We start from the raw sequence: 23,738 nt of genomic DNA on the forward strand, positions 1-23,738 counted from the left end.
ATCGGCGACTTTGTGCCATTTTCAATCGAATTAATTTGTCCCCTGGTAGAATTGAAATTTTCTTCGATTTCTATGTTATAATTTGCCTTTTTCTCGCGGTATATAAACGGAGGAAAGTTGGTGAAGCGAAACAAACGATGACGAAGCAGTAAGACGACGGTTAGCGTGTGTAAGTTTGATTAGAAGGCTGTGTATTTCGGTCCTACTAAAACACGCCCGGCGGGGCCCGGTGGAAAAAAATATACTAAAACACGCCCGGTGCGGGGCCCGGTGGGACCCGGTGAGGACCCGGTGTTACGAGTCATACTAAAACACGCCCGGTGGGGGGCCCGGAGAGTATTTCTTGAAAAGGGAGCTTTCCCTATTCAAGATCCACCAAAATGTGATGCGTGTATTCAGATTTTTAGCCTAATGAGACCCCCGAGTTGAGTTTTTTGAAAATTAACTTTGATTATGGATGTACGAAGTTTGTTTCGTTGTACACTTACATAATGAACTGTATTTTTAGCAAAAGTTTATTCGTTGAATTTTGTTAATAGGGGGTGGGGTAAGATAGGACACCTTTTTATTCTATTTCTCGTCCCATTTGGTAGTAAGCAAAGAACATTCAAAGAATTATAAAACTATGTCCTCACGACTTCCATAGACTGTTGTTAATTGTTTAAAACACGATCAGGATATTTAAATATTATAGTAGGACGGGGGGAGACGGGACACCTTTAGCACATAAGATCCAAATTTTCTGTTCGTGTTTTAAACAATTAACAACGTTCTATGGGAGTCGTAAGAATATAGTTTTATAATTCTTTGAATGTTCTTTGCTTACTACCAAATGGGACTAGAAACAGAATGAAAATGTGTCCCATCTTACCCCACTCTACTATATGTGCTATAAGTGTCCTACCTTAGACCACAGTACTATACATACACTTATACTTGATCGAAGTTTTATTATTAAAAACTTTAAAAGACGAACAATGTAACTTTTAAAACGAAAAATGTAAATATTAGACATGATGTGTCTTTTAGTTAGCGTGTTAGGCTTTTACGTATTCGGACAAGCCCTCAGTAGCGCGATCCCACGTTTGTTTTCGTTTTAGCAGAGCGATAATTAAAGGACTTGCGAATTACGTGTCCATTTTCATCATCATGTTTCATTTCCTATGCACATTTTGTTTCAGCGATGACGTGCGGAGCAAGAATGTAATTTCTATCACCGAAAATTGCCATCTTTATGCTTTGAAGACAGACAATATCTTCCAATTTTTTCACAAGTTCTGTTTCACACACGCATTTTGGTGGCTCTTGCATAGGGAAAGCTCCCCTTTCAAGAAATACTCACCGGGCCCCCCACCGGGCGTGTTTTAGTATGACTCGTAACACCGGGTCCTCACCGGGTCCCACCGGGCCCCGCACCGGGCGTGTTTTAGTATATTTTTTTCCACCGGGCCCCACCGGGCCCCGCCGGGCGTGTTTTAGTAGGACCCGTGTATTTGCTATTTTGTTTAATTCAGAAAAAATGTCTTTGGGGTAAAATTGTTAGAAGAATTTACCAAAAAATGGCAGAAAAGTTGCAAAATTGTGGCGAAAACAGCAACATAGACACAACAACTGTAAAAACAAAGAGAAAATATTGTTTCACTAAAATAGAGACTCAGTGCAAAAAGTTTCAATCTACCCCTATGGTATCTATGTACAAACCAAGATTATGCGAATTTGAGTTACCTGCGCCAACGTGGAAGTTGTTTACCAAGCAAAATGATGCAATTGAATATGCTAAGTGTGCAAACGAAAGGTTGTTCGTATTTGGGAACGAGTTCGCGGACGGTGGTATTAGAAATTTTGTGGCTGCTACTATTGAAGAGTTCTGGTTTTATTATTCACAGAAAAGTTTCGGCGAAAGGCATTTTTACGAAGTTATTCAAGAAAATGCTCCTTGTCATCTTTATTTTGATATTGAGTTTAATAAGACGATGAATCCGGAGAAAAATGGGGGAAATATGATTTCTATTTGGATTGCGTATGTGTGCTCTTGTTTGTTGCGGAGTTTTTGTCTAAGATTGACGAGAAAATGTTTTGTGGAACTTGAATCGAGCTCTGATGTTAAATACAGCCAACATGTTGTTGTGCATATGCCCCAGGGGTGCGTGTTTAAGGATAACATACATGCTGGGAGGTTCGTGAAAAAGATTTGCAGGGATTTGAAGGAATATTTAAGTTTAGAGCCAAAAACTGCGCCATCGGATATACTTTGGATTGAAGAATTGGAATTTCGGGATAAGTTACAAGATTTGGTCGTGAAGACAACCAACGGGAATGGCATTTTCATAGATGAGGGAGTGTACACAAGGAATCGGAATTTCCGACTTTTTATGTCAAGAAAACGAAACAAAAACTTTGAATTAAAGATTTCTGACAACTGTGAGTTTGATTTTAATCAAAAGTTTCCAAATTTATCAATTTTTAAACCAATACAACAAAAGCTGGGTGAAAACGAGAATTCTTTTAAACTAAAACAAATATTTTTTGTTTCTATTGTCACAAACGTGTGTGAGGATAAGGTTGTTAGGTTTTTGGAAGTCCCGACGGAAAAAGATGAAAAACAAGCAAATAATTTGAGCAGAAACGACGCCATAGTTGCCCCAGTTACAACTTGTGGTTTGGAATCGTCAGAGTTTGGAATCCCAACTAAAGAAATATCAGAATTTATCACAAACTATATAAAAAGATTCAATGAAAAAGCTCGGATTCGTAAATTGACATATTTTCCCACTACGCGTGTCATTAATTATGACATCACAGGGACCAGATTTTGCCATAATATCGGTCGTGAACATAGAAATAACAATATTATGTACGTGGTTGACGTGACAGGTAGGAGTTGTCACCAGAAATGTTACGACTCCGATTGTCGCGCGATCGGCTACAAATCACCCTCGTTCTCGTTGCCACAGGAGATTGATGACATCATCACTTGTTACGAAGCAATCGGCCAATCAGAAGATGACAAAAAATTTAAAATTTCAGACAAATTTGAAAAATCTTTTGACAATTACGAAATGTCTGATAGTGACATCATAAAGGCTGTTGTTGAATTTGAAACAAACAATACCTTATGACATCACAATAAACATTTGTTTGGAAAAAGTTTTAACCTTTTTTTATTTGTTTTACCTTTTGCACTTATTTTTATCAATTTGTATTTTACTGTTTTATATATTTTTATGCTTGTAATTTTTCCACTCTATTCTTGTATTCTATATGGGAGAGGGTAGGGATGCACATTACAGAATTTCGAATCCATGAGATTCGAATCCTTTTGTATTCGAATCTAATTACGGGATTCGGTATTCTGTTTAATGACGTCATTACATGTCATCTTATACACTATATTAACAATTTTTGAAATTTAATAATTAAAAAAAAAATATTTTTGTGTTTGTGGGACTTTTGAGAGTAAACGTTTTACAACGTCTTTTCATAGCCTGCTATACGTTTCATGGCGCAAAAACTACCCAATAGTACAGTTTTTGATAATTTTACAGCTCATGATCCAACAAGGCTGCTATGAAAGAGTCAATAAACTGACTTATGTGGGTAAAATTATTTTTTCCTATAAATACAAGAAGATTCGAAATTCTAGATTCGGAATTCTAGATTCGAAATAAAGTATTCTAGGATATCCTAGAATACCTAATTATTCTGTAATGTGCATCCCTAGGAGAGGGCCAACTCACATCTTCTATTTGAGAGAGGGCCAACTCACGCCGTATATGAAGTTTAGGCCAGAGTTGGCTAATTATAATTATTACCCTTTTCTTATTCCTACAAGCTTTGTTGAGGTAATATGCCAACTACAGTCTAAATTTCATGCTCCCCAGTGTGTCTGACCCATTAGTTCCATTATCCTGTTCCTATCCCCCCAGGTTTAAGCTACATTAACCCATTTATTTATATGTATATGTTGATCTGTGCATAACTACCATGGTTCGAGTATCGGCAAGCGGGGAAATTATCCACGATGATAAACAACCTGTCAATCAAAACCAACCAAATTACAGATCAAGCAGAATTGTAAGTTTGCTGTTTAGTAAATATAATATATGGGTGTGGATTTTTACTCCCAGAATTATAAATGACTTTGTTCTCTACGTACCGCTACTGTTACATTTTATCTTTGGTTCAAGTCAGTTTTAAACATATAAAATATACAAAAATAAAATATCCTTGTCTGTATGAAAGCATGAAGTTAAAACATAAACACGGCAGCGTGGCTTAATGGTTTGGTTATTGCGTTTGCAACCAAATTACGCAAACAAAGTTAGATGACACTAAGAGGGACGAATGTTTAATAACGCAATAAAATCACTCGGTGGCGCCATTGACCCTGCTTTGTCCACAGGGTCGTATAAACTCACCACAAGATGGGGGTGGAGAGCATGGGAACCAGCCACAAGGTGGCGGTATGGGTGGAGCGTTCGCCGAGGGGGGGCAGGGGAGGACGGTGTTTGACACTTGGAATGAAAAACTCCTCCAACTAGGAATACCACGCTGGAACATAGGGAGTCATGTTGTTGAACCTATTATGACAACAGCTATGGTTGTTGTATTGTTGATGTTTGGGTTACCTGGGGTCTTGTTTCTTGGGCTTTTGTATTTTGTGGTGACAATGAGCCAACAGCGCCCACAAGCGGCGGCGAGTACAAGGCGTCCACCGCCCTCTGGCTTCTCCGGTGGTGGGAGAAGATTGGGAAGGTCATAGAAATAATATAAATATCAGGGTTTAAAATTTAGGTAAAACACTGGTAGCTTTAGCCCCGCACTGCAAAAAGGACTTGATTTTGGTGAAACAATGGAATAATTTTTTTGTCTCTTCTGTTGTTCGCCCAACTAAAATTGTATCTTAAGCACAAATGGTTGTATTTGCTGCCATCTTTTATCAAAGGGAAGCTTAACAACAGCTTTAAGTTTAGGTTTCCCATTGCTCGCTTTATAAATCGTTTTATCTTTGTAATACTTTGGCAATATCTCATTTATAACCCATTTCATTTATAACACAAAAGGAATATTATACAACCTCTGAATTGGCAAAGTAAAACACACAGCACTGAAAGGTACATTGAGACTACAACGTTGTAGTTTTTGAGCGGGGAAATAAACGAATGTATATTCTTTACCTTCGCGTGGATGGAGAAGAAGGTAAAAGTAGCAGAGGATGGTTTCGATCCATCGACCTCTGGGTTATGGGCCCAGCACGCTTCCGCTGCGCCACTCTGCTGTCGATTACACGTTGTGTAAACATTAGTCTTATCACAAACTATTGACATATGTCCAGGAAACTATTAATTATCGCAATATATTAATTCTGATATTTTGTATCCGCTAGATGTCGCTGGTGTTGCGTGTATTTTTAACGCGTGTTTTTACTTTTACATAATATTTTGCGTAACAAAACATATGTTTGTAATATTGGCATACAAACTGTAACGTTAAAGTTATATACCATGTTGTGATTTAACTTGTTTACAAATTATTTTCAGTGTTTAGTTTGTTGTTAAAATGAATATGCGAGATAGAGACCCGGTGGACTACGAAAGATCTATCCGTTCTGTATTCGGTAAGTAATGTGTGGTTGTGGTATATATATGTTTTGGTGGCACGAGTGAAGAATTCTTCAGTACGTTAAATGTTTGGCTGGTGGGGAGTGTTAGAGGTTGATAGTTAGGGGGCAGAGATTATGTTCATTTTGGGTGAGGTCCCGCAGTGTAGGCACGGGTCCTAGGATTTAGGGCAGGATTGGCCCATTACCCCGTTATGGGGGATCGTTCACCGTTTTGGCGTATGTTTATAAACCTAACCATTGATAAGTCACTCAAGTTCCCACCCACAAAATTATAAACGACCAACTTTACCGAATATTACTCTTACAGTTGGCAACATACCATACGAGGCAACGGAGGAACAATTGAAAGATATTTTTAATGAAGTTGGAAATGTTATCAGTTTCAGGTTCGTTTAATAAGTTGGTGGTTACCAGGGTTCTGCATACATATATACTTTATCAGTATTGACAACAAATCTTTACAAAACCTGGGCAATTGTGGCCGTATGTGTCCTTGGGAAAGACACTTAACAGTAATTGCTCCAACCCAGTGGTCACTAATAGGGTATTCAAATTGTCGGCCACACATAAAAACAATCACCATAAAATAACATACATAACTTGTAAGTGAGCACAGGGTGTAAGCCAATAATATGTATCTATATATGTGAGGTCATAGAGAAAATATGATTAAATAAACTGTTACTATGAACAAGAGTCACAATTAGTTAAATAACATAATTTACTCCATATGTTTGACAACCATAAATGGACATTGGCAAAGCACACGGGTTCCCCCAAAATGCTAATCATATTTTATTAATTCCATCACACTGTGTTTCACCACAGACTTGTGTTCGACCGCGAATCAGGAAAACCGAAAGGTTATGGATTTGCGGAGTACCAAGATAAAGAAACCGCGTTAAGTTCGATGAGAAATCTTAATGGGAGGGAATTACACGGTCGTCCGTTACGAGTGGATCACGCTACAAGTGAAAGAAACAGAAACGTGCAGGTCTTGTGTGTGGTTTTAATATATATTGTTATATCTACAGGATAAAAGTGTGGGGATAAGCTACTGTGGATTTTGTGTGAAAGTGGTTTATTAAATAAGGCTGTATCTTTAGAATAAAGGTTAATCAATGTTGTTGCTGTCAAGCCTAATATTCTAAAATCACTTTTTTAAGATTAAAATTCAAAATTATTTGTTACATGGTTTCGGTTTGCATAGTATTTGTCAATACCTTTTGATGGTGAAGCAAAAGTAATCCGAGTCATACCCCACGCCACCACGTGTAAAGGGTAATGGGGCGTCTTTGGCCTAAATCTCTTGACAAAGACCTCACCCATAGATCATATATTTATTTATTTAATTTATAACAGGATGAATTCAACAACCTTCGCTCCATGGCTCCCCCGGTGGAATCAGATTACGGAGACGCTACCTCGCCACAAGACGCCCCTGAAGCCATCAGTAAAGCTGTAGCGAGTTTACCACCTGAACAAATGTTTGAACTAATGAAACAAATGAAGGTATATGGGAGTTGTGGGTGGTGTGGGGGGTGGGTGTATATGGATGTCTGTAAAGCTATATGAGGGTTCTGGGCATGGTTAAAATGCTACTGACTGTACATCGAGGTTTAATCATGTTTTTGTTTCTTTTATTCATTTATGTTGCTTTAAAATACCATTTCAGTTTATCACAGTCACTAAACTAGGATACCACCAACTAAATATTCTCATATCTCCAGCAATGCATTCAAAACAACCCTGTTGAAGCCCGCAACATGCTGCTACAAAACCCACAACTTGCGTACGCGTTGTTACAAGCACAAGTTGTTATGAGAATAGTAGATCCCGAGATAGCTATGAAGATGCTGCATCGCCAAACACCCGTTCAACCTCTTATTCCATCTAATGATAAACCAAGGCCAGAAATGGTAAGCGAGGTTGGTTGTATATGGGTGGGGGTTGGGGTTAGGCATGCTATGGGACCTGGGGTGTAGGTCTAATACCCCAACACCCAGGGTGCTATCGTCGTGGTGTATGTGTTCCAGAGCAAGACACTTAACAGCAATTTCCTAAACGCAGTGGTCACTAATGGGATGTTGAAATTATCAGCAATACAGAAAAAACAATCACCCACAAAGTTAAACATGTGGTAACTCGTAAGTGGGCACAAAGCGTTTAAAACAGGACACCTTTAACTTCTAAATCCATAAAATCCTAAACTAAACAAGGTAAAACATTGCTACATTAACAACCCTCAATCCCAGGATTCTCGACAGAACGGGGGTCCATTACCGGGGTTAGGTGGTTTCCCTGATGAGAGAATGATGCGTGATCGTGAACCCATGGAACATATGGACAGGTGGGTAATTAGTTTAATCTTTGGTTTAATTATTATATAGTTGATATAACATGGGTTTCTGCTTAGTTTCAATGCAAGCATAACAGCATATATATATATATTGAACAATTTTTTTTTATTATTTGCATCCTAATTTTGTTGATTAATTAATTAATTAACATCAAAGTCGATTATTCCGCAAAACAATAATCAGTTATTATTTTAATTAATTACAATATTTTATTAAAATATTTACAATAAATAATTGATATATTATAATGAATCAATTAAACTAATTGTTCTTCGTTACTAACAACATAGATATCATGTTATCGTATAATAAATCCCCATAAAAATAACATAACTTTGAATAGAAATAATATAAATAGTCACATGATGGGTGGAGGGCCCCATCGTGTGGGTCGCAACATGGAGAGGGGTGATCACATGACTGACATGCATCATCGACCACCACCACATATGGATCAACGTCCTGGTAGTCCCGATCGATTCGGGAGAGGTAATGTAACTATAGTGTGTATACAACAACAATTTGGGAAAAATTTAATTGATATTCAGTTCATTTTTTTGACTTGTAAACATTTACAGTCAATGTTTCAATGAATTATTTTATTTCAAGTCAAAAAAAATGAACTGAATGTCAATTAAATTTTTCCCAAATTGTTGTTGTATATATGTAACTGTAGTGAATATATATACAAATATACAATAGGCTACTATATATATATATATATGGATGTTTGGGGTAGGAATCACCATGGTACCATATTCTACAGTAGGGTGGGGAAAGATGGGACACCTTTTCATTTTATTTTCCTGTCCCATTTGGTAGTAAACAAAGAACATTTAATGAAATATAAAACTGTATCCTCACGACTCCCATAGGCCGTTGTTAATTGTTTAAAACACGATCAAGATATTTGGATATTATGTGCTAAAGCTATCCCATCTTCCCCACACCACTATACATATATATATTATATATATGTAAACATGGTTGGCATGAACTTATATTTTATATATTTTGTATCGCCACCACACACATATGTGGGCGCATAGGCATATAAGGGTGACTTTGTAATAAAGGTTGTTTTGTTGCATCATCATCACATTTCATGTAATATGAGCGGGCAAAGGAAAAGGGATTGACAGTTCTTGGTTGTTCCATGGCCTACTTAAAAATGGGGGTTTAACAGGGTTTGGGGGCTTGAAAATGCTCCTTATCCATATAAATTAGAATAATTGTACATTGTGTTCACCAATGATTATTATTATATATTTATATCTCCATTATCATTATTTCTCTACAGATCGTAACCTGGACCCAAACTACCAAGATCGCGAATCAATGGAAAGAGGTGGGGGGATGGGTAGGGGTAGGGGGCCCCCTATGGAGCGTACACCCATGGATAGACCCCCAATGGACAGGGGGCCAATGGAACGAGGGGCAATGGACCGGGGCCCAATGGATCGGCCCCCTATGGACCGTGGACCTCCAATGGATCGGGGCATGATGGAACAAAATATGGGGCGAGGTGGGCCGCCCATGGATCGTGGTCCACCAATGGATAGAGGTATGTGGCTATCGTGTCACTTGTGTGTTTTTATGTTTATTACCATGTCTTTTTGCTAAAATTAAATTTTGAATCTTTTCACATTTGGTTATTCCCCCAGGTCGTTCTTCAATGGACCGGGGAGGACCCCCAATAATGGGGGGGAGACCTCCGATGTTGAGGGGGGGTGATGGATCATCGGACCCACGTAGGGGACCCCAACGTAACGCGATGGATGAACCCACATCGGAGCAAGACCATGAAAAGGTGGGTTGGGGGGAATATATAGTATTGTGGGGTAATATGGGACACCTTTAGCACATATTATCTAAATATCCTGATCGTGTTTTAAACAATTAATAACGATATACGGGAGTCGTGAGGATACGGTTTTATATTTCATTGAATGTTCTTTGTTTACTACCAAATGGGATGATAAAATTGAATAAAAAGGTGTCCCATCTTACCCCATCTCACTGTATGAAAAGTAGATGTTATATAGTATATGTGTATGCATATGGCCTTTATATGTGTCTAATATGACATTATATTACATACATGGTCATCATTTTGTGCCCTTTGTATTGCTGATTTAATGGATATAGGATAATATTAGATCCTTTAAATTAGCAGGAACACCATGTGCGGTAATGAGCATGAGGTGTTTGTGTGTTTGGGGGGAATGAGGTGTATATGTCAATGTTTGGGGGGAATGAGGTGTATGTGTCAATGTTTGGGGGGAATGAGGTGTATATGTCAATGTTTGGGGGGAATGAGGTGTATGTGTCAATGTTTGGGGGAATGAGGTGTATGTGTCAATGTTTGGGGGGAATGAGGTGTATATGTCAATGTTTGGGGGGAATGAGGTGTATGTGTCAATGTTTGGGTGGAATGAGGTGTATGTGTCAATGTTTGGGGGGAATGAGGTGTATGTGTCAATGTTTGGGGGAATGAGGTGTATGTGTCAATGTTTGGGGGGAATGAGGTGTATGTGTCAATGTTTGGGGGGAATGAGGTGTATGTGTCAATGTTTGGGGAATGAGGTGTATGTGTCAATGTTTGGGGGGAATGAGGTGTATGTGTCAATGTGTGAAAGGCTAAAGCTATAGATTCAGGAGAAGAACAAAAAAAAATTAATTGAATCGATAAAATGTTACAAAATTACCCCTCGTGATTCACATTTTGGTCTTTTGTTCAACTGTGTGTTATTTTATATGGGTTTGACCTTGTACACACGCATGTCGGTAAACATAGATCATGAGGTTTTTGTGCAAATTTAAAAATGCTGTCAGTTCGATTACTCTGTGTTTCTTTGTAACAAACATCTAACCCCCCCCCCATATTACAGGCCGCGTTAATAATGCAAGTTCTCCAACTCACCCCCCAACAAATCACCATGTTACCTGAGGAACAACGGAAGAGCATTATGGCTCTAAAGGATCAACTACAACGACAATAAACATCATCAGTGGAATGTATTCAAAGACATTTTCCATCAAGTTTAATATTTTGGAAAAATTTCACAAAATTAAAAACTTGAATTTTTTGTGTAAATATCAATATCCATGCTTTTTTTCTTAAAAATGTCAAATTTCGCTAAAAATCACTCGAAACTGCCCTATTAAACTTATTTACTACAACTATGACGTCATAATTAAAGCGCGCCTCGTGGAAGCTGCAAAGCACTGTGACGTCACAGAGGCGCTTTTTCAACCGGCGCCTCGCGTTTTTTGAGCTCTGTTGTAACTTGCTACTTTACAGGAAGGAGCTATACACGTTGTTGCGTGGGAAATAATATTACAGTTGTTGTTTAGTAGTTTAGAACAGTGAATAAGCGATATACAGTGTGGCGTATTAACAGTGTATATAAGATTAGAAAACTTCGAATTTGAAGAAAAATAATATTTTTAAAAAAAGTTTTGTTCTTGCAGCACAATGAGTGTATGACGTAGGTGTGTGTGACGTATACAGGATGTGACGTGCACAGTGTACACAAAGGTAAAGCGAGTTACATTTAATCGCGGCAATGTTGTGAGGGTTAAGGTGGCTGTACACAGTATTCTGCTTGCGAAGATGTATGCAAACCCATCACCGAGTTCCGCATGCGGCAGCGAAATCCGGACAAAACAGATAAAACGGACGATTTGTGGGTACTGTGTACAGCCACCTTTATGCTTTACAAAGGCGCATCCTGAAAATATGAAAATCCCAGAACCGCCGGTGGGCGCAGCGGAGCCTCGTATTTACACATACGTGAATTTATAAATAATATATTTACTTCGTTTATGAGATTAAACGCCTGTTATATATCATTTTGTATAAGTGAATCCGCTGTAGTGCCCAGTCTTCGAAAGAATATGCTCATGACGTCATCAGCTTTGACGTCAGACAGTGCCAGCCGTAATAACGAAGCTCTCCTAGAATTTAAAAATAAAATCACATTTTTCAAAAAAATAAAAAAAAGATTTTTTTGACAGATTGGTTAAGAATGTTTAAGTTGGGCGTGTGACGTCATAAATACATATCACGTGCAATCAAAGATAAATAAAACGTGAATGGTTGTTAAAATTTGGGCAAATTTGGAATCGGGATTTCATGAAGTAAGCTATATATGCGTTGTGTGAACGTTATGTTTTCCTATAGTGTAATTAATTCATGTTTATCAGGTTTAGCAGGCACGCTTTTATTTGACATTTTTTACAAGTTTTTACCCGTAGCTTGTTTTAACGATTGTTGTTTTGCTGTTAACATTTCTTCGTTTTTTTAATTAAACTGATGAAATTTATATTATGTTATTTCCACCAGGTAGTACAAGAGACACCCACACACCATGGTGCCACCCAACCCACCTTTCAATAAGTTCCATGGCGTCGTGATACTTCAACCTGAGGTAAGTTTCGAACGCGGTACGTACTCGGGTCTTCTCATCGTTGTACGTTTGGTTCGAACCTTCTGTTTTGCATAAACGTGGTATTGATAACATAACACATAAAATAACATTATTTCCTCGATATTTCCCACAAGTTACGATAACATTGCAACCCACTGTGTGTTGCTTCTTATAGTGTTCAACAGCCGCACCTTTTAACCAAATTTTATCCTTATACATCACGGCCTACTTTTTATACACGGCTTTAACCAATGCTTTTTCATTTATTTTACGCGTAGCTATGCCCCCCTAAAATATATCATAGATAGAGATAGCGTGTTGAATTGACCTCACCCACATAGAGCACCTCATATCCACTGTCGCGTTATAACACATATAACACCGCTCACCCAGCATAGCCACACTATAAACAAAGTTTCGTTCAATCTCGTCCAACTTTATCGATGATGAATTTATTATTAATTCGTACACCCGCACGATGGCGCTATGTGCCGGTTCCGTTTCGTTGAGGTTCGACTGATTTTCTGTTTTACAAAATAGTGATGACGTCATACATTAAAAAATGCTTTATGACGTCACACTACCCACCATTATTATCGAAGCTTTTGTTAAACAATGCGCATTGTTGTAACATTCCATAATCAGCGGTTATCGGCCATCTGCTGAGTTCTAGAACCATCAATATTTGCCAATTGTGTCTCAATAGCTCCATCTACGTAATATAGGACGTCACGGTTATGTTTATGACGTCATCAATGAACAATGTCGTCAGTTTTACCAAATTTGGAACAATTGTTTTTTATTTTATAAAACATATACTTCTCAGAAAACTGGATCTGGAAAAAAAATGATCTTAAAAAATGAAAAAAAAGTGTGACGTCACTTACCCTGTTTGTGACGTCCATCTCGTTGAATGGAGGGCATGACGTCATCCATTGTTTGATTGTTCGAAGCGACTTGTGTGCTACGTCACAAAGAGTGGCGCCAAAATAAGCACTCAGGAATGGATGCATTAGAGGGCTGAATGGTGGGCTGGGGAGGAGGATACGTCATTAGTGATGACGTTATCAACATGACGTAAGTAGCATGACGTAAAATATTCACAGGAATGAACACAATTTGCGTATTAATATCGGTTTAGCAGCGACGCCTTTTCTTAATTATTTTATTATTACTTAAAATACTGATTTAAGAACCTCACCTGGTTAGCATCGGGTGAAACGGTGGTACTAGCGGTTGTCGATCTGTGTTGTACATGGCCGCATGGTGGCGGTGGCGAGCTTCGAACCAATTGTATGGGTTTGTGTGACGTAAAGATGCTTCGTCTGTCGGGTTATAATGTGTGTGATAACTTATTTAAACACCTGTGAAAAAGTGGTGCAACCAATTCAAGGTTATTGTTTTGTTGGCATTTGGTAAAACTAGCTGTCACAGTTACTGAAGCTCCTATAAAAAAATATACCAAAAATGAAAACTCATAATCTTACTCAGCTCACCTGCAGTTCGAATTGATGACGTAGGAGCCATTATCGGAGCCGGGAAAGTCCCCAAGTATGACGTGGCAGGGGAAGTGTCTCCAGGTATTAACGTTGTTGTGTCTGGGGATGCCATGCGTGGTATAGAAGGTAGAGGGTCTGTAAAAGTGGGGCTAGGGGTTATATAGGGTGTCTGAAAAGTGGGGCTAGGGTTATATGGGGGTAAAAATTAAAACAGTTGGTGGGTTAGTGGGTAAGGGGGTAAGTAGGGATTACCGTTATCAGGAATGTTGTGCATTATGTGGGAAATATAAAATGACAATTTTAGTTGGTTGGTGTACTTCGGGCTTGCACCAAGTTATGTTATTAATGTTATTGTTGTTAGAATTGTAATTATTTTGTTGTTGTTACTGTATTTGCAATTTATATGTTGTTAGGTTAGCAAGTGTTTAGGATTGCTGTTTAGTTATCTTTGAGTGATTATGTAGCTTATGGTTGGGATTATGATGTATAGAACAATTAAGGTATAGGATATGACGTATGACGTAGAACGTATGACGTAGAACGTATGACGTAGAACGTATGACGTAGAACGTATGACGTAGAACGTATGACGTAGAACGTATGACGTAGAACGTATGACGTAGAACGTATGACGTAGAACGTATGACGTAGAACGTATGACGTAGAACGTATGACGTAGAACGTATGACGTAGAACGTATGACGTAGAACGTATGACGTAGAACGTATGACGTAGAACGTATGACGTAGAACGTATGACGTAGAACGTATGACGTAGAACGTATGACGTAGAACGTACCACAAGTTATGACGTATGACGTATGACGTAAAATGAATGACGTAGAATGAATGACGTAGAACGTATGACGTAGTTAATTTAATATTTTAATTTATATAGATTAGCCCGCTAAGCTGAATATGTTGTGTGACGTCATATAAGACGCGTATTATTACATCTTGTATCATTATGTGACGTAAGATATTAAGCAGCCTGTTATTAGTGTGATGTCATAGTAATATATTATTACATCATAAAGGATAGAACATTTGTACACCGTATTAATATTGTGACGTATTAGGACAAAAATTATCCGTGACGTAGTAGGCTAAGATGTCGTATGTTTATGACGTATATTTGTAATAGCAAATAGTTTGATAGCACTCACTTTGCGCCAATTTCTTACTCGCCTCTCTCCCACTTATATCATGCGGTCTGTTGTCACTAAACGGCGAGCTTGACATCGGGGTTTCTTGGCGTTGCCCGCCGGAATCCAAAGCTCGAAACCCCGCCGATATTCGCTCAAAGTTGTGGGAGGCGCGGGGTCCGCGTTCGTGCTGTAATACCAGAAATTAGATATTTAAACAGTTTACATAAACAATACACCCAACAATATAGATTCTATAAGGGTGAGGTCTTCAGTGAGGCACACCTGAGACCTGGGATGCAGGTCTATTACCCCAACACCCAGGGTGCTACCATCTAGACCCCACTGCAATTGAATCTCTTCATGGCTAGTCACAAATAAATACATAACATATTATAGAAACAGTATACCGCCATATTACCTGCACCGCTTCTTCCTTCATATCGACCCTCAAACACTTGGCCAGCCTGCACGCTCTACATTGGTTCCTATGCGCCTTGTCGACCTTGCAGTCACCTTTACTTGAACCCTGGAATGATAGTTGTTTCAGTAATTAATCTAAATTATTAACTAGTTTTTGTAGTTCGAGTCTTTGGGTTCGAGGCTAGGCCCTGCTACTTAAAGAACATAGATATCAGTTGTATATCTATTTACCACTACCATTGTGTTTTCTTGTGCAAGACATCTAGCGGCAGTTACTCTAACCCAGTGGTCACTAATGAGTTGTCCAAATTCCCCCGCCATGCGAGGTTAAATAAGTTACATACATGGTAACTATAGTAAGCGGTCACAGGGTATATGAATCAGAACACCCGTGTTATAACGACCGTCGTTGCCCCGCCATGCGAGGATAAACAAGTTACATACGTGGTAACTCGTAAGTTAGAAAATATGCTAACGGTGCCTATTTTACCCCAATCCACTATGACGTCACACCGCCCACTCTTACCTTACAAACATACTTCCGGTTCCTCCTAATACTTCTCTTAAAGAACCCGCTACAGCCATCGCATGCGTATACACCATAATGTTTGCCCGAACTACGATCGCCGCATACACGGCATAAGATGTTGAGGATACGACCTGTGTGAAGGTGGAACGTTATGTTCGTTACTATGGTAATATTATACTTAAATAAGAGACTGACGATGCCGTTTGGTCAAAATCTCTTTTTTATTGAACAATGGGTTTGGACTTGATTTTCTGTTACGTTTTCCTCCTTAGCACCAAAATTTTAATGTATTTTTTTACACAAGAATCGTTCAACTCTATGAACACCAGACCAGGGTCAGATTCGCGGAATTTATTACAAGTTACATTCATTTTATCTTTGACTTATAAATGCAGACATATTTTGCTGTGAGATCATATCCGTTTTATAAAAACTATTTTTCGTTACATATGTTAAATTAAACGCGATTATTAGATGTCCATCATCATCGTATTTTTTGCAGTTTAAAAGTTGTTAAGGTCGTTAAAGTTAAAAATACACCGTATATGTGACGTCATAAAAGTTAAATACATGACGTCATAAAAGTTAAAACGTTTAAAAGTTAATTAAAACAATCAATCAATAACTATTATGGCGTCTTACTTTTCTTCGGCGTCGCAAACATCGCTTCTCTGACGTCATCAGCTCGTGACGTCACTTTCCACTGTGACGTATCTCTCCCGTATGACGTACCCTCCATAGTTATGACGTAACAATGATCAAAACATCGCGAAGGCCGCGATAAATGGCGGCAAGCCTTCTTCTAACCGGGGATTAGTTCAATTAAGCGAATAATCCCCAACAAGTCGCAACAACTAACCTTGCTCGGTGCACACGATGTCGGGGTAATACGGTATATATGGGGAAATTGAGACACTTAAAACAAAAGTATAGGCAAAATTACAAATGAATCCCATTTGTTGTGATACCATGAACTTGTACTATTAAAAAAACAAACTTTTTTTGAGTTATGATTTATATTTGGGTTATGATTAGTAAAATACAATTTCATATATTGAAACTTGAAATTTTCTTTAAGTTTCTCGCGTATTCGAGTAATCCGATAATTCTTAAGTACAATGCTTCTCTATTACGTCACATCATCAGTTATTACGTCACATCAGCTCAATCAAGCGTGAAATTGTAAGATAATCAAAATTTTCACACGATGTTCATTCATAAGTATCGGATGCTTGTGATGTCATAATGCGGATATATTAGATAACTATCGGGATTGTGACGTCATATCCGATATATCGCTTTCTTGAAGTTTAATACATACGTCATAATACGTCATAACAGGGATTGTTAATCGACGCGTTCTATTTTAAATCGTAACAAAAACTTTCAAAGAAAATCTTAAAAAGTTAAAATCGTTTAGATGTTTTTGTAACTATATCTGTTTCAATGTTTTTTAAACATTTTAAATTTGACAATATTTAAACACTCGAAAACAACTTTCAATTTGAATACCAACAATGAATGATATTTATTTATTCAAGTGTTTCATTTTATTTAAAGAAATGTGATTTCAAAATATCCACGAAAATATTTGCACCCAATGCAAATACGTTAACGGATTAAGCTTTAATTGGTTGATTGTATTTGATTGTTACGTCACTGATAAACCTTCTTGAAGCCACTCGAACACCACCGTTCTCATGACGTCACAAGCACAAGTGTTGCGTCATAACCGTGAGAATTTTTTTTGATTTTTTCGAAAAACGATTGTCATAATTTTTGGTATTTTTTTGCATAATCGATGACGTATTATGACAAGTAACTCGCACTGTAACGTCATACTGCGTTAACTCCGCGTCCCACAAGAATTGACCGGAAAATGACGTCATAATAGCGTATCATAATCGTCGATTATGTTGAAAAATATTTTAATCTTGTTATTCGCTTTTTGCAAATATTTTTGCAATATTTCATAAATTCCGATTTTCTGGCATTTTAGTTTGGTATTTAAGTTGTTTTAAATTATGTTTTTTTTTTATTAATTTCTTCGGATGCGATAGCGAAGACTGAACTAATTAAAACAACGAAGAGAAGGGAATTAGCAGCTAAACGTCAGTCGTTAAAATACGTTACTGGTAAAAACTACTTAAATAAAAATAACTTTCAAGTTGTCGCTTTTCGCATCTTCAACACAGCGTGTGTTGATTGACATTCGTGTATAGCGACCACCGCGACTATTGTGACGTAATAATAGCTTGGCAGGTGGAACGATAATTGCTGACGTCACAGAAGCTACATTGTGACGTTTTGGCCTTAACTGTTTTCGATATTTTAAGAATGAATGATCGTAACTTATTTATCCTCGCATAGCGGGCAACGACAGTCGTTATTAACACGGGTGTTCTGTATCATACACCTCGTGCCCGCTTACAAGTTACCGTGTATGTAACTTATTTATCCTCACATGGCGGGGCAACGACAGTGGCTCTTGAGTTACTAAATATATAGTTTTGTAATTACCTATAAACAACTTGCGCCAAATATGTTTATTGTAACTATGATATATGTTGTATGTATGTGTAACTCGCGTTATCCTTGCGTGGCCGAAAATCGACAGTCGTTATCACACGGGTTTAACACCTCTTGCCAGCTTACGAGTTACCATGTATGTTACTTTGTGGGTGATTATCATGTTCCGTGAATTTGGCCCTGATCTAACACTCATATTGTTTTGACGATTCTCGTTGCATCGTAACATAATACACCAAGTGCTACTAAATACATATGGCATGCAAACTACATCTTTAGTGCATCATTAGTTGATTTTTGTTTTAGCAGTTTCTTGGAAAAAAACCATGTTTATGTACAAATGTGAAGCTGTTTATTTCGTAACAATAGTTGATATGCGTCACAATACTCGGCATCACGTGATCATAATTGTCCCGCCATTTCTGTTATGACTTGCCAGCATTTGTTAACCTGTGTATATAATGTGTTTAGTTATTTATCATAGAATACATATCTGCTATTCAGAAAATATACAGTTTTTAACACCCAACTGCTGGGGTAATGAGATAATTCTGGACTAAATCTTAAAGCGGGCCTTGCTGTAGAACCTCGCCCATACAGTTTAGAATAGAGCCCCCGAATTTCGATGATTTAAACCAAATATACGCGTAGAATTCAATATAGAAATAGCTTGCAAAGTAACTTTATCTTACACGCATGACCACATAAAGGGTTTTCTCATAGCAAAAAATATATATTACCTGTTCAATGCTACAATGCGTTGAACCAGTGCATATTCTGATAAAATACACCCCGTTTAATGTAGCTGGTACAATGAAAATACGTCTGTCTTCGTGGATCTTGTCGTATAACCTCTCGTTTAAGTCGTTTTCATCCTGAAGATTTATAAGTTGTTAATTATAGTTGCCACTCCTATGCCCACACTCATGCTGTAAGCTATTGCATATTGTGTACAGTGGATAGCCTACTGTTAGCACATAATACCCCGTCTTTCAAAATCGTGTTTTTACCAATCAACAACGCTCTTTCAGAGTCGTAAGGATAAGGTTATATTTCTGTAAATATTCTTTGTTTATTACCAAATGGGACGATAAAGGGGAATAAAAACATGGACCGTCTTACCCAAACCTACAAAATGGCTACCACCCCCCATGCCACAGTTGTATTATCTTACCTCCAGTTTGCTCCCGGGTCGTTTCAACTTAATACAAACCAAGCCAAGTATGACGGGGAATAAAACTTCAAATTTTCCATCGCATCTAACAAGCTCCTCCAAATGTTTGGCTTCCCTAACTCCCCTTCGTATATGGGATCTAAGGCCCTCCACTCCCACCATGCGGAGGACGAACCATAACTTTAATGAACGGAAGCGGCGCCCGAGAGGAATCTGCCAATGCTGTAATCGGAATTGGGGTTGTTGGAATATTTGAATGTAATTTGTTTATTCGGGCGTGACAACGAAAGTCGTTATAACACGGGTGTTCTGTTTCATACACCTCATGCACTTAGATTTATTTACGTCATCAAAACATACGTCATCACATTACGTCACCCTGTAATCGATGGTGGCGCTCTCAGTATTATGACGTAGATAAAGTGGGTTGACTTCGGCTGAGTTGATGAGATCGGTGCTGTCTCTCACCCTGTCAATCAAAAGTTAGCTGTCAATCAAATATTAGCTGTCAATCGAACGTTAGTTGCCAATCTAACGTTAGCTGTCAATCGTAGTTGCACATTGATATATTTTTCAACCGCTAGACGACGCACAAGAGCTTACCACATAGCTGAACAATCAAACTGTACCATCAGCCATTTATGAGGGTTAAAGTTGAACGAGGTGGCTCTCTGTCAAAATAAGATGAAATATAATCGTTACCTTAATGAGTTATAGGAATATTTTATTTGCTGGTGTGAAAAACAAGAGGCGAAATAAAGGTATTGGAAAACCCGCAAAATAATATTTACAGAATTATATAACCGTATCCTCACCGCTCAAAAATATTAATTGTTAAAAAGACGATCACGAAATGTGTGATATTATGTGCTAACGGAATTTATCTTACCCCACACTACTTCTCTCTATATATGTATATACCACACCCACCTCTATGCCTTTACATATGAACCTAAACTCCGGGCAAACCAAGGCGGCTCCCGCGTATGCGGCGTCAACGTGGCACCAGATGTCTTCTGTCTCACCTAATATAATATATTCGTTTGAACATGAAAGCAAAAATCAACTTAATTAAAACAACTAAGAGAAGGGAATTACCAACAAAACGACGCTCGTTAAAACACGCTACGGTACAACCATACAAACTCACATGTTTTCCCAATCCCCTCCAGATCGTCGAAGGTACAACATGACGTAGTTCCTATTGTGACGCATACCTGTGACGTAAGAATGAAGCTTATTTCTTACGTCATCACACATAATACGCTGTCCCACAATACGCCATCACATACTACGTCACCACACATTACGTCATCACATACTACGTCACCACACAATACGCCATCACATACCACGTCACCGCACATTACGTCATCACTTACAAACATTGGTATCCTGCCAGCTTTTCTATCCTCTAACACAGCTTCCTTTAACACCCCACCCTCCAGCGCACCGTCGTCTTTAACAGGTAGCCTCCGTACTTCCACCAATGATAATAACCCTGTATGATATGTATTGTTGGGTTTAAACTGTGAATGAATTAGGTTATCAATCCTTGCGTGGCGGGCAACGACACATAACACGAGTGTTCTGTTTCCTACACCTCGTGTCCACAAGTGACCACTGGGTATATATATGACGTAACAAACCTGCTCGTTCCACGCTTGAATGACTACATTGTGACGTGTACGCCACCATGCGGCCAACTATATCGTGTGTGCGTTGGTTAGGATCACGTGATAGCTCTCGACGAATCGTCTTGCTTCTAGCAGCAATAAGGGCAACTAGCGTCGCCTCGCTTGCCGTGCCTGGAGGGGGGGTTGTATCGTTACATATGTATTGTGGTGTCTAGTTTAAAGTAGTGATACGGAAAACTTTATACTTTTAGTTCAACGTGTTTTGTATATTTTGGAAAGAAAAAAATTGGAAATATGATGAAGGGTAATTTTTTGGACCTATGCCATAATTGACTCATTACCGCAATTATTCGATTCTTTCTGTAGGGCGTAGGTCATGTACCGTTTGTACTTCATGAAATAGATTACCAATACTTAATAATGGCGAGGCACACCTAAAACTTGGGAAGTAGGTCTACCAACCCAATCCGGTCCCCACTGAGGCAGTTTATAGACACTTAATAATATAGATTGTGTTCTATAAGGGTGAGGTCTTTAGTGAGGCACACCTGAGACCTGGGATGTAGGTTTATTACCCCAACACCCAGGGTGCTACCATCTAGAACCCATTACCCCACTCCCCAGGTTACATACAAACCTTGAATAACGCCACCCCCTGGTCCATGACCACCATGTATGAAACATTCAGGCAACCCGATGGCCTTTCCCAACCAATCCATCATCACTGTTTCAAGTTCTGTACACGATGGTGACGACGCCTGTGGTTAGATGGGTTAGTGGGTGAAGCTGTTATATTCGAAAAGATAATAGGGCGGGAAAAGAAGGTACAAATTAACACATAATATCAAAATTTACTGATCGTGTTTTAGACAATTAACAACGGTCTATGGGAGTCGTAAGAATACGGTTTATAATTCTTTGAATGTTAATTGTTTACTAACAAACGGGACGGGAAAATAGGATAAAAAGTGTCCCATTTCACCCCATCGTACTATAAGTGAATTGGATGTAGCAACCACACTTTATTTTACGCTTTTACTCAAGTAGTTTTAACTCGTAGCGTATTTTAACAACTGTAGTTTTGCTGCTAATTTTCTTTTCGTCGTTGTTTTAATTATTTTGAACTTCGCTATTGTATTCGAAGAGATAAATATATTTGAACCAGCCATATAGTTATTCACCATACCCATGAAAAGCCAATACACGGCACTCCGCTGCACAGCATATCTGCCAGCATGCTGGGATAACTAGCAGACGATGGGTAATACGAGAAAAACCCGGGTGATTGCCAATGTGTCATCCCGTCCATTACTATCCGCTCGATGTCGCTAAATACTTCCTGCCACGATTCGGGGCGATCTGGGGGTGACTCGGGTAGCAACGCTCGCATGAAACCTGTGGTGGAGGAGTGTTAGGGTTCGAATCCCGTTGGGGGGAGTTACAATAACACCTAATGCGAATGAACGTTATAAAAGTTAAATTGTTAACTTTACGTACAAGCATATAATAACACACCTACATACCATGGGTCATGCAAGTGTATAAGTTGGAGGATAATTGTCGTGGCTTATAAATGTGTTTCTGTAACTGCGCATGGTTATGACGTACAAAACGCATGACGTCATTTATGGTTTTGTGACGTCATATACATGATTACGTTACCACTTACCTTCATATATAGCACCTACCTGGCTTAACATCTGAAAATGTTTGTCGCTTGTCTACGTCACAATAATACTTGATGACGTAATCAACCATGTTAGCAGCGGCAAGTCTGAAGGCTTCGGGTTCGATTCCCAGCCTGGGTACTTCGACGTTATTGTCCTCCGTCATTTTTGCAGCGGATTCTTTTCGTTGTTTTAACGACTGTCGTTTTGCTGGTAATTTCTTTCTCTTCGCTGTTTTAATTAATTTAGTCCTATAGCTACCGTATACGAAGAGATAATAGTTATGAATAATACTAAAGAGTTTTGCGTCGAACTTGTTTAACTACCGCTGTAATGTAGTTTACTCCCTCTCTTTGTTCTTGAACACGTGTTCGTATATTCTATATGTTAATGATTAACTAAAGTTAACCGGGTTGAGAAGCATTAGTCAAATTATAACTACGTATAATAATAAGCTGTGATGTTTTATAGGGTGGGGGAAGATGGGACACTCTTTCATTCTATTTTCTTGTCCCATTAGGTAGAAAACAAGATCATTTAAAGAATTATAAAACCTTCTCCTTCCGACTCCCATAGATCGTTGTTAATTGTTTAAAAACACGATCAGGATATTTGCATATTATGCGCTAAAGGTGTCCCATCTTACCCCACCCTACTATATGTAACGTGAATCTGACCCTGATCTAGCACTCATATTTTTGGACGATTCTCGTTGATAAC

At 38.5% G+C, this 23,738-nt stretch overlaps 6 protein-coding genes and 1 non-coding gene across 11 annotated transcripts in view; 4 read left to right on the forward strand and 3 right to left on the reverse strand.

The window, feature by feature from the left end:
• The first annotated feature begins 80 nt into the window (after window positions 1-80).
• On the forward strand, window positions 81-3,927 carry LOC149735179 (DNA-directed primase/polymerase protein-like). Its single transcript, XM_089879391.1, has 2 exons — window positions 81-187; window positions 1,486-3,927. Exon 2 carries the CDS (start codon window positions 1,560-1,562, stop codon window positions 3,117-3,119), a length of 1,560 nt encoding a protein of 519 aa, XP_089735517.1. The 5' UTR covers window positions 81-187; window positions 1,486-1,559; the 3' UTR covers window positions 3,120-3,927.
• Window positions 3,751-5,542, forward strand: LOC149735180 (protein FAM241B-like). Its single transcript, XM_089879427.1, has 2 exons — window positions 3,751-4,074; window positions 4,403-5,542. The coding sequence occupies exons 1-2, from the start codon at window positions 3,985-3,987 to the stop codon at window positions 4,760-4,762; spliced, it is 450 nt and encodes a 149-aa protein (XP_089735553.1). The 5' UTR covers window positions 3,751-3,984; the 3' UTR covers window positions 4,763-5,542.
• On the reverse strand, window positions 5,207-5,278 carry Trnam-cau (transfer RNA methionine (anticodon CAU)). Its single transcript has one exon. It is a non-coding gene; the product is annotated as a tRNA-Met (tRNA).
• LOC149735182 (uncharacterized) lies at window positions 5,476-11,166 on the forward strand. 2 transcript variants are annotated; one of them, XM_089879403.1, is made up of 10 exons: window positions 5,476-5,617; window positions 5,931-6,009; window positions 6,452-6,617; window positions 6,986-7,135; window positions 7,354-7,542; window positions 7,879-7,973; window positions 8,327-8,472; window positions 9,284-9,547; window positions 9,648-9,793; window positions 10,875-11,166. In XM_089879403.1, exons 1-10 carry the CDS (start codon window positions 5,560-5,562, stop codon window positions 10,983-10,985), a joined length of 1,404 nt encoding a protein of 467 aa, XP_089735529.1. In that variant the 5' UTR covers window positions 5,476-5,559; the 3' UTR covers window positions 10,986-11,166. The 2 variants fall into 2 exon arrangements, with proteins under 2 accessions (XP_089735529.1, XP_089735530.1); XM_089879404.1 differs by having other exon boundaries at window positions 8,342-8,472.
• A 137-nt stretch (window positions 11,167-11,303) lies between these two features.
• On the reverse strand, window positions 11,304-16,794 carry LOC149735183 (nuclear receptor subfamily 2 group E member 1-like). The gene is made up of 11 exons (XM_089879405.1): window positions 16,654-16,794; window positions 16,009-16,142; window positions 15,481-15,588; window positions 15,081-15,249; window positions 13,913-14,050; window positions 13,618-13,741; window positions 13,304-13,448; window positions 13,005-13,128; window positions 12,806-12,940; window positions 12,376-12,478; window positions 11,304-11,943 (listed from the first exon to the last, which is right to left on the reverse strand). The coding sequence occupies exons 1-11, from the start codon at window positions 16,748-16,750 to the stop codon at window positions 11,829-11,831; spliced, it is 1,392 nt and encodes a 463-aa protein (XP_089735531.1). The 5' UTR covers window positions 16,751-16,794; the 3' UTR covers window positions 11,304-11,828.
• LOC149735184 (uncharacterized) overlaps window positions 13,334-23,738 on the forward strand; it is a 32,514-nt gene continuing 22,109 nt past the window's right edge. For all 4 annotated transcript variants that reach the window (XR_016385136.1, XM_089879393.1, XM_089879395.1 and 1 more), the window contains exons 1-2: window positions 13,334-13,493; window positions 13,908-13,996. Coding sequence is in view for 3 of the 4 variants with exons in the window: in XM_089879393.1 (XP_089735519.1) it covers window positions 13,970-13,996 (27 nt within the window). In the remaining variant the exon portion in view is untranslated. The remainder of the gene's footprint in view (window positions 13,494-13,907; window positions 13,997-23,738) is intronic.
• LOC149735185 (aromatic-L-amino-acid decarboxylase-like) lies at window positions 18,870-23,471 on the reverse strand. The gene is made up of 12 exons (XM_089879396.1): window positions 23,040-23,471; window positions 22,538-22,746; window positions 21,989-22,109; window positions 21,364-21,522; window positions 21,097-21,215; window positions 20,865-20,931; window positions 20,645-20,739; window positions 20,318-20,385; window positions 20,093-20,183; window positions 19,715-19,936; window positions 19,281-19,415; window positions 18,870-18,990 (listed from the first exon to the last, which is right to left on the reverse strand). The coding sequence occupies exons 1-12, from the start codon at window positions 23,182-23,184 to the stop codon at window positions 18,943-18,945; spliced, it is 1,479 nt and encodes a 492-aa protein (XP_089735522.1). The 5' UTR covers window positions 23,185-23,471; the 3' UTR covers window positions 18,870-18,942.

The sequence above is a fragment of the Ciona robusta genome, chromosome 6, assembly GCF_009617815.1.
Source record: "Ciona robusta chromosome 6, ASM961781v2".
Taxonomy (NCBI): domain Eukaryota; kingdom Metazoa; phylum Chordata; class Ascidiacea; order Phlebobranchia; family Cionidae; genus Ciona; species Ciona robusta.